The sequence below is a fragment of the Fukomys damarensis genome, unplaced genomic scaffold, assembly GCF_012274545.1.
Source record: "Fukomys damarensis isolate Sample0158 unplaced genomic scaffold, DMR_v1.0_HiC HiC_scaffold_11, whole genome shotgun sequence".
NCBI lineage: Eukaryota > Metazoa > Chordata > Mammalia > Rodentia > Bathyergidae > Fukomys > Fukomys damarensis.
In genome coordinates, this window is record NW_022900923.1 from 19,449,328 (window position 1) to 19,460,475 (window position 11,148).

General features: G+C 38.0%; 1 protein-coding gene across 1 annotated transcript in view; it reads left to right on the plus strand.

Annotated features, from left to right (window-relative positions):
- The window catches only part of Pappa2 (pappalysin 2), a 340,416-nt gene that overhangs the window by 161,144 nt on the left and 168,124 nt on the right, over positions 1-11,148 (plus strand). Inside the window, exon 6 of the mRNA XM_010630208.2 lies at positions 9,823-9,968. Coding sequence (XP_010628510.2) covers positions 9,823-9,968 — 146 coding nt within the window. The remainder of the gene's footprint in view (positions 1-9,822; positions 9,969-11,148) is intronic.

Below are 11,148 nucleotides of genomic sequence, written 5' to 3' on the forward strand. Positions count from 1 at the left end.
AAAATAAAAAATAAAAATAAAAATAAATTAACATTTCTAGACCAATATGGCTGTCCATTTCTGTACAATGCCAACTCAACACAGTAAATTGGGATGACTTTTTCCAAAGTTGGCAGCACCATTAAACTTTCCCAAAATTCAATTTGTATAAATATGTATATCTATATTTATATTTATATAAAAAGACTAATAATAGTATGTTATGCATCGATAGCAGCAACAGCTTTTCCAGGTTCTGCAGTCATCTGAACAAAATTATAGATATTCAGCACATTCCATTAAAAACAAAACAAAACAACAAAAAACAAACAAACAAACAAAAACAAAGAAAAGAATAATATCCAGGAAACAGCAAAGTTCTGTTGCTGTTGTGGTACCTGGGAGCATTTTGTTTTTATTAGCATCTTAATCATCATCTGGAAAGAGAACATTCTAGAGTAATATCATTAAATGTAGCTCTGATAAAGCATGGTCCCTACTATGTATCATAAAGCATAGTTCTTTTAAGAACAGTAGTAACAACAAAAAGAATTACATTCAAAAAGTAATTTGCTCAGCACATTTGTATAAGGGCTGGAGTACTGGTCTGAGATCAGGTATCCAGGAGCCTCTCTCAGATCAACACTGTGCAACAGGCCTGAAAGTGGGGAGGGACAGGGAAGCGAGGATGCCTGGGAGCTGCCAGAGAGCAGCTGCTTTCAGGACCGCAGTGCAAGGCTGCTGTGCAGTGACTGAGAAGTCGCTAACTTCATCGTGGGTCATGCTGTGCCCGCTTGAGACACCAGCAAAGAATGCTGGCCCCGCAGCCTTCCTCTCTGGACCTCACTGTTTTCCTCCTACTGATGATATATTATATGATTATACATTATTATATAATATATAGAACCTTTGGCTTACTATTGGGACCAAGTGAGTGGTGACCATGGTTATGTTAGGGACAAATAAATAGTTGTCAGCTAAACAAGTTATTAAATGGATTTCATTTAAATTATTATTCATTTTTATCTTTATTGAGTTTATTGGTACATTTAGGTACACAGTACAGTTACATTCATCATTAGGGTCTTGTACCTTGACATGATTTATCTTGGTTCTTATTTTTCCCCATTCTCCAGACCCCCTTCAGACCCTCTACCCTTCCCTGTTTACAAAGACATTGTTTTGATGATTTTCCTTTTCACATATTTTTTCTTTTACTTTTTCACCTTTTCCTACCCCTCCAACTTCTTCTACTCTTTTAGACCTTTTCTTCCTATTATACAATATCAATTATATATTTTGATCCTTATTTACACTTTTAGTTTTTCACACCAGAGAAACTATTCAATATTTATACATGTGTGACTTATTAATTTCACTTGAGTATGGCCTCAATGTGCATCCACTTAGTTATAAATACATCTAGTTTATCATTGTTTATGACTGAGTAGTACTCCATTTTATTTTAAGAAACACCATTTTTGTCCAGTCTCCCGTTGATGGGCAATTGGGCTGTTTACAAATTTTAGCTATTACAAACTGTGCTGCTATAAATATGTGTGAGCACATATCACTATACTATGATTCTTTTAATTCTTTTGGAAAGTCAAATGGGACTTCAAATCCTAATTGTTTGAAGTATGTTCATATTGATTTTCACATTGTCTGCACTAGTCTTCATTCCCATCAAGAACGAAGAAGGGTTCCTTTCTCTCCACAACCCTGCCGTTATTTGTTATGGTTGATTTCTGGATAGCAGCCATTCTTTTTGGGATGAGATGAAATCTCAGTGTTGTTTTCATCTGCATCTCTTGAAAGACCAATGATGTTGAATATTTTTTCATGTGTCTATTTGCTGCTTTTACTTGTTTGTCTGAGAAATATCTGTGCATTTCAGATGCACATTTTTGAATTGGGTCTTTATATTTGGGGGGCCTGATTTTTTTATATATTCTAGATAGTAAACCTTTGCCTGAGGAACAGCTGGTAAAAATTTTTCCCACATTATGTGTTGTCTTTTAGCTTTCCTTGTGATTTCTGTGGAAGTGCAGAAACTTTTAAAAAAGATAAGATCCTAATTGTTGATTCTTTGTGCTAGTTCCCACGCTGAGGATTTGTTTATAAAGTCTTTTCCTATGGCGATATCTTCAAGAGTTCTACCTATCTTCCAACAAATTTAGTGTTTCTGTTTTAATATTTATATCTTTAATCTACTTGGATCTTAGTTTAGTGCATGGTGAAAGATAGGGTCTAGTTTTAATCTTTGACAAGCTGAAATCCAGTTTTTCCAGCACCATTTATTAAAGAGACTATCTTTCCTCCAATGAGGGCTCTCTGGCTCCTTTGTCAAAGATGAGGTAGTTGAGTATATCAGGAGTTGTTTCTGCATTGTCTAATTTGTTCCATTAATCCTTGGGTCTGTTTGCCAGTACCATGCTGTTTTTGTTTTCTGTTTTTTGTTTTTTAACCACAGTGGCTTTGTAGTATAGTTTCAAGTTGGGAATTGTGATACCCCTGCCATGTCTCTGTTGCCTAGAATAGCTTTTGCTATTCTAGTTCTCTTCTGATTTCAAATGAATTTTTGGATTGTTTTCTCTAATTCTGTGAAATATAGTGTTTGGATTTCAATATGGATTGCATTGAATATGTATAACAGTTTTGGAAGTATGGCCATTTTCACTATATTGATTCTTCCTACCCAGGAACAAGGAATGTGTTTCCTTTTTCTTATATCTTCTCCAATCTCTTTTTTTTCTAGAGGGTTGTAGTTCTCAGTGTAGAGGTCTTTTTTTCCTTTGTTACATTGATTTCTAGCTATTTCAATTTTTTTGGGATGCTCTTGTGAAATAGATTGTTTCCCTAATTTCACTCTCAGTGAGTCTGTTATTTGTGTACAAGAAGGCTATTGATTTTTGCATATTTACCTTGTATCCAGCTATTTTACTAAATCCGACAATTAAGTCTAGAAGTCTTTTGGTGGAGTGTTTTGGGTCTTCTATGTTGAATATCATATCATCAGCAAATTATGACAGTTTAACTTCTTCCTTTTCTATCTTTATTAATTTTATTTCTCTTTTCTAATTGCTGTAGCTAATGTTTCTAAAACTATGTTGAAAAGGACTGGTGATAGTGGACATCTTTCTCTTGTTCCTGATTTTAACATGAAGGTTTTTCAGTTTTTGACCATTGAGTATGATGTTGGCTGTTGGCTTTTCATATATAGCCTTTATCAAATTGAGATAAAGACCATCTATTCCAATTTTCTGCAGGTTTTTATCATGAATGGGTGTTGAATTTTGTCAAATGCTTTTTCTACATCTACTAAGATGATCATATGGCTTTTTGTACTTGACTCTGTTAATATAGTGTATTGCATTTATTGATTTATGTATGTTGAACCACCTTTGCATCCCTTGGATAAATATGTCTTGGGCAGGGTGTATAATCTTTTTGATGAACTTCTGTATTGTTCTCCAGTATCTTATTAAGGATTTAGCATAGTTCTGTGTGTGAATAATGGGAAGCCCAACCTGGATGTGGATGGCACCAATCAATAGCCTTATAGCTTGGGTGAGCTGCTAGGGGAAAAGAAGGAAGGAAGGCTCACTGCTTGCTGCTACTGTGCTGCTTCCTTGATGCTCTTTCATGGACTGTTTCTCCTTTACCACGCTCCTCTGCCATATCTTCTTACCTTTGAGCCAGTCAACTATGGACTGAAACCTCTAAAACTGTGGGCTAAAATCAAGCTATCCTCATTTAACTTGTGAGTGTTGGGTATTATGTTTCACCAAAGATAATGTAACTAAGACAGATGTTATATGTAAGTAAAAATACTAGCAAATTTTCTATTGCAGCTGTGCCAAGTTACCACAGAGTAGTTCAACATAACACCAATTAATTAACTCACAGTTCTCTATCTCAGAAGCTTGACATTGGTCCCTGGGTGATCAGGTGCTGGCAGAGTTGCATGTCTATCTGGAAGGTCTAGAAGAGAATATGTTTATCTTCTTTGTCCAGGTTCTACAGGTCAATCACATTTCTTGATGTATGGCCGTTTCTCCTTCAAACCAAGCAATATAACATCTTTCTGACTTTGTTTTTACCAACACATCCTTTTCTCTGACCACAGTTAGAAGTTCTGTACTTTTGGATAGGCCCCTCTCATAATTCAAAGCAGTGCCCCTATCTCAAAATCTATACCCTGTCACATCTGTAATGCCACATAAGGCCACATATTCCTGGTTCCTGGGAGAAGGACATGGACATCTTTGAGTGCATTGTTCTACCTGCCACAGAAGATATTATGGCATTGCAATTGGTGTCTGCTCAATCTATAGTTATTCTCCTGTTTCTACCCCAAGTTCTTAAAACATTTAAACACTTCTAGAGAAAATCCAACTTTACTTCCAGTAGTATTAATTCCTATAGGAATTAGCAAAAGAGAGTTAATATTACCTTGCCTGAAAACATTCAGCCTCTCCTGGTGATGTTCTGCTCTCACTATTTCCCTGGGGAGCAGCTGACATTCAATTGCAACCCAAGGCTATCAACTGCTGGGGTGGAGTTTATATCTCTTCATATTGCTAGCAGTGGAGACAATGGCCCTTATAGCAGTTTGCACTATATATTTTTATTGGACTTAAAGCCAAATTGCTTGTATAGCCTGGGTTTCATAAATTTCTGATGCAGAACTCTTTTCGTTTCTTCCAAAGTAGTTTAGAATCTGGTTTGTAAAATTAGTTACAAAACAAAATGCCATTGTGTTCCTTACCTTGACCTTGATTTTTTCATCTTCCCATGGACACAGACACATAATTCTTTTGTATTTAACCCAAACCTCAACCCTCCTTGTTAATCTACTCATAAAAAATATATCAGTAGATTTTCCAGATGGACCACTATTTCAGATACACTGAAATTCACCGTGCCTGAGTTTATTTTGTCTTAGATTCACTCATCACATTGACCTGTTGATTTCAGGATGTCTGTGAGTAAAGTAGGTAGAGCCATTTACTTGATAGAAAAAAGAACCTAACGTTGGAAAAGAAGTAGGACTGGATGCATCTACATGTTTGAGCATTATCCAAACAATGATGATGCTTGATAATCTAAGAGTAGAAGAGTTTTCAGTGATGAACATGGAGAGTAAGAAAAGTGTGGGCTATGCACAAGTCCTTGGGGAGTAACTTTTAAGGATTGGGTGCAGGGTGGGTAGTAGGAAAGAAACTGAGAATTGGTGTTCTCAAAAGCAGGAGGAGAACCAAGAAAAAGCACAGCTTTCAATGAAAGCAAAAGAACCAGAGAGCCTTAAGAAGGAAGAAATAGCTAACAATATAAAATGAAGCAAAAGGCTCCAGTATGAGGAAGACTGAAACTTTTGTTTGGGATAAGCAATATTAAGATATCATTGAAAAATTTAAGGAAAACAATATTGATAAAATGATGTAGATGAAAACCATGTTCTAATCTCATTATAGGGGCACATAAAAAAATAAATGAGAGATGAAGAAATTATCTCTTAGGGAGTTTAAATAGCAGAAGGAATTGGATGAAGGAAAAAGAGAGGGTGTTTGTTATAATTTGTTCAGAAAACTTCATCCTGTGGGGCCAGAGGGACGAGAACATAAATAGGCAAGGAAGTTTAGTAAGTTCGAGTGTGTGGGATTGTGTATATGGGGAGTAGTGATGAAGCTTTTGAAGAATGGCCATGATTTTATTATCAAATAAGGAGGCATGATCCTTTGAATAACAGTCAAAGGAATAAGAAAGCTGACAGGTACAAGAGAAGAACACTGAATATTTCAAATAACCCCCCAAAAGGAGATTACTAAAAAATAAGTACAAGTATAGACAAGTGGAACTAAAGCTCTATGTGATCTTAGAAGTGAAAAATAATAATAATCTGAGAAAGGGTGCGGTGAGAAGAGTTGGCAAAGGGGAATGGAACTAAGGGTAATCAGAAAAAGGAAGGCAGGAATAAGATTGTGTTTTCAATGCATGTTTCACATAAATGCTGGTATTTCCTAAGGTGATGATGGCAGTTAGGGTGCAGGGGAACACAAAGCCTGACGCTGAAGTTCTTGGTGCATATATGGAGTAATAAGAGATGCGAAGTGAAAATAAACAGAAAGCATTTGGTGATGCAGTACAGGAGGGGGGAAAACTAGGATTTTGTTGTCAGACTGGTCAGTGGGGAGAATGCTTAGTGCTTTGCGGGTGTGTAAACCCCAAGGTATAGGCTCAGTGAAAGTGAAGATGATACTCACTGAGAGAAGCAATATTAGTGTCAGAGCCGACAGGGGAGAGGGGCCGCTGTGGAAACCCTTCTGCATATTTTGGGCAGAGAAACACAGTTTGCAGCAATAACAGGAAGGTTTAGGTTTCATTAAACTAATCGTTCCAGCTTTGGTACAAGTCATTTTGGTGGGGGGAACTGGCTGGGAGAACTTGATGGCACCTATTTGTATTCTCACAGAGGGTTCCTTCTCATTTTCAAAGTGCAGTCAGGCCCTTCTGGGCGGTGGGGTGGAGATTGCTATGAGAATGGGTAGTGGGACTGTGGGTCCCAGGCTGAGGGTGTTCATTCATCCCATATCTCTTTTGTTTGCTTTTCTTTTCCCCTTACTGGCGATTGAAACCAGGGCCTTTGGGTTGAGTGTTCAAACTTGCTATCCTCCTGCCTCAGCCTCTCAGAGTGCTGGGTTTATAGGAATGTGCCACCGTGTCCAGCTTATGTTGTATTTTCAACACCAATGTTTACACTGATTCATCTCCCTCAGGATAGCTCAAGATCTTTTTCTTCTTGATGGCTTCCTTGGGTTATTTCTATGATTATATAAAGGGGTTATTTCATTTACTAATAAAATGGAGCACAAGGTGTCACTCTTTTACCCTTTTATGTAGTCATATACTAAGCTTGATGTACACTTAGCCACTGTGCTGTGGCTGAGGCTCAGTGATCAGGAGGTTTGATGGGAATCAGAGTGAACACAGTGAGGCTGTAAACTTGATGCTGGACAATGGACAATCCCACTGCGAGAGGCCATGGGCATTGAATGGGAAAGTCATTGTGCTTTCTTGCAGGGGTCGTGTCAGAAACAAGAGGCCTGGGCCCTGGGGCAGAACAACTGGACACCCCCTCCTATTTCTGAGCCTATTTCTGAGACCACTTTCATAAAAGCCAAGATACAACTTACTCTGCTGGGTTAGACATCAGGGAGAAGTGGAGTTGACAGGATTCTCTATCTAGAGTGTGGAGAACCTGAGCAGAGGCAGATCCTGGCAGAATTTAATGCAATAAATGCAGTTTATCCCTTTAAATACATCAGTCTGGTCTGTTCATGATCCTTATGCATTTTACTCATTTGTGAATGTCATTTCACTTCCTCTTAATATTACATTCATGTATGTCTTTATTAGTAATTGCTGCAGCAAGCTGTTAAGTTTTGAATTTAAGATCTATGTCCATTTTTTTCTTACTGTAAGTCTGAGCCAGGCTCTGGTCACGTTAGCTGAGAAGCTGACATTTATCTTCATTAACTTTGATTAACTTCTGAAGTGATACATGTGTTAAACAGGGGCTTTCTGTATGCGGAGCACATTCTCTGACTTTTGAGGGATGTCTTTTACCCTCTGGCTTAGAGAATAATCCAGACAACAGTCTCACTTCCAGCAAGACAAAGCTTTCTTCTATCAATTCAGTTAATGAATTTTTCCAACTGTCTCTACTGTTTATAAAGGTATTCTACCCTTCAGACTTGCCGATTTCTATCTAGATTTCTATGGAGTGCAGGAATCTGAGCTACCACACCCAGTTGCCACGAGCATCACACAAGCATTTTCATCGGCAAGGGTAATTTATGGCTGGGGAAAAATTTGGCAAGTAAGAAAAGGGAGGTGAGTAGAACCCTCTAGTGAGGTTGGTGTGGAGAAAGAGGCCTCTTGGAGGGTGCTCAACGGAAATGAACAGAAACCCTGGGTTGAGAAAGGACAGATGGATGGTGGCCAAGACTTATAAATGGCAGACAGAGAAGCCAATAACACACAGATAGGCTGGGGAGAACGTGCCAGGAACGGAGTGTTTGGGAAAGTGAAGGAGGCTAAGAAAGAGAAAACTTTCATTACCAACTTCCAAGTAAACTGGAAACTTGGACTAGAAACAGAGAATGGGTGTGAATTTTCATTTTCTTTAGTACCCTGAGTCGAGAATAGGCTCAGTTTCTAATTTCTCTCTCCTCTCCTCCTCTCCTCTCCTCTCCTCTCCTCTCCTCTCCAGGCCCATTAAAACATCTCCACATTAAAGATTTACTTGATTCATCATCACCCCAATCATCAGAAAAGAAGAAGTGTAGTCAGTTTTAATAAACAAAAAGGGAAAAGGGAATGTGACTGTTATCCAGAGAAAACCCGGCTACAGCCCAAAAACTTTGTGTCTCTAGGAAAGCTGTAGAAGGAATATACCTCTCATCATATCTGATGTCACCTTATGGAGCTTGGATGATTTCTTATGGCTGAGGACTATTTTTCCAAGAGATTATGTTAATGAAATGCTGTTTTAAAAACCCTGTGCTCCTAAGCATCTTTAGTTCTAAAGCAAGGTCTTTTTGGTTTCTTTGCTTTCATTCCCCTTTTTGATATTGTTCCAAAGAATACAAAGAGAGCTTTATTTGGGATCCTCCTTCTTCTTTAGCCCCTCCACGTCACACTCCACATGTGGGTTAAGCAGACAGCCTCAACATCGCAGTTGGGAAGCAGTGCAAGCAAGAGATAAGGTCATGCTATCCCCAAATGAGCTACTGAATCGGGCGGGTTTCTGTGCCTGCGGCTTGTCCAGTAGAACAGCAACCGGGAAAGCTAATCTGTATGAGACGTTTCCACCCTGCATGGAGGCACTGTCTACCTGGCTGAAGCTGGGATAGGAACATTCCTCCATTTGTGATGGCAAAAGCCATGGCCACAGCGGGAATTAGCCTGTGGGTCTAAAAGGCCACTGAGCTCTGGTTTAGTTCTTCCTTCTTAAGAGTCACTGTTCGGCGAGGATGGAAAAGCCATATTTGCTCGTGGTAAAGTTTTAAGTTTCACTGATGCCAGGAAGCTGAGCCACCAAATGCTCCTTTCCTGATTTTTATGGGCCATGGTGCTTGTATTTTTAAGTAGATATTTAATTTTGTGCATAAATGCAAACATAATATTGCCTAGGGTTTTGAAAGTTACCAATAAAGACACTTGATAAGTATCATAAGGTAATAGAAGAGTTTCTATGGATTAAAGACTGAGGAGGGAAGTGCGTATATAGTTACTGTCATACGTGCTAGCTTTATGATGTCCTCCAGTACCTCTAACTCTTCTCATTCTTACCACTTTAATTAGTTTCTAACTACTATTTTCCCATCTACATTGATTTTTTTCTTTTCCTTTTTTTGGTACTGGAGATGGAACTCAGGACCTTGCACATGAAAGGCAGATGGCAGCACCACTGAGCTAAATCCCAAGCCTTCCTCCTTTCATCTAAAAAATAATGTTTGCAATAAACATATACTGATGAATCGGATATATAGTGATTTTATATAGTGATTTAACTGGATTTCCTATCATCATTAGGATCAGGTAAAATGAGGAAAAGAACCAGAAGCTGTAAGTTAGAAGACTTTCTTTAACATGTGGGCTGGGAATAATTCTCAAAGCAAAAAAGTGGTAGTATTAGTAGTATTACTGGATTTATTTTGAAGAAATAATCTGAGTGCAAGTGGGGAATTGAGAAGGAGGTCAAATACTCTATTCATTCGGTTGTCCTGAGTGCCAATCTGTTGGTGTGACATTTTCTCTTTCTTGTGTGCACTCCAGGGCGTACATGAGTGTGAAGGAGCTGAAGGAGGCCTTGCAGCTCAATGGTACCCATTTCCTCAATGTCTACTTTGCCAGCTCGGTGAGAGAAGACCTTGCAGGTGCTGCCACCTGGCCTTGGGAGAAAGAAGCAGTCAGTCACCTGGGTAAGTAAAATGGAGACCAAACAGGGCAGAAAAAAAGAATGAGGTCTGAAGGGAGTTTATGAAAGTGAGGTTGGGGGAAAAAAAGAAAGACAAAAATAAATGTATTAAATGCATTAATACATAGTAAATGTATTAGCTGCTTAGAGTTGATAATAGCTTTGGGAAGAATCTATTGAAATGTTTCAGTACACAGTCTGAGGTTCAATTCTTAATACAAGAAAAGACATACATACATGCATAAATATTTTTAAAATTTGTTTTAATCTAAACAAATAAGAGGTATTAGACAGTGGGAAACACCCAGGATGTTCTAGACTGAATCTATAATTGAGATCCAAATAAACTGATGGCATGAAATAAGATTCATTTTAAGTCTTAGCACCAAGGGGAATACTGTCAAAAGGGTAGTCAGACAATGAAACCTGGTTTACAATAATTACTATACCATAAAACTAGTGTACTTCCTCCATGGACTGGGTTTTCTAATAGATCCCAAAAAGTGCAGGCAAGTACAGCTCATGTCAGAAAAGAGTAGACAACTTAACAGTGAGTGCACTGACTGAATATTTATAAAATACAATACTTTTTGCAGTATCTCTTTATTATAAATGAAATCTTACTCACTAACCAATAGGGCTCCTTAAACCAGCTTAATATCCATGTGACAAAAGAATAGTTATGAAACATAATGTGTAGACATTTTCAGTCTTTGATAGGACTCCACCAAAATTTAAGTTTTTATTGAATTATCACAAGGGGGGGATATTTCATGCTGGAAAGAGAATGGTTGGAGACTGGGAACTATTTTATAAATGATTTAAAAGAAGTTATGCAAAGGTCATCTTCTTAGTAATCAAATACAAAACAGGAATAAATTAAAGGGAAATCACATAATGCTGTATATACCACATTCTTTGCATGATAGAGTCATTGTGACCCACAGTGTGGAACATATCAAAGACAACCAAAGAAAGCGTGAGGTAGTATCCAAAGGATAGCCAATGCTGTGGATTGGGAAAGGATAAAGAAGAGCCATGGATCAGCAATAGTTAAAATATGTTGTCATCCACAGAAACAGAACATGAAAAATCCACAAAGTGAATTGGGTTGAGATCAAGAGATGTGTATGTGTGTGTGTGTGTGTGTGTATCAAATATATATATATATACTTATATATATA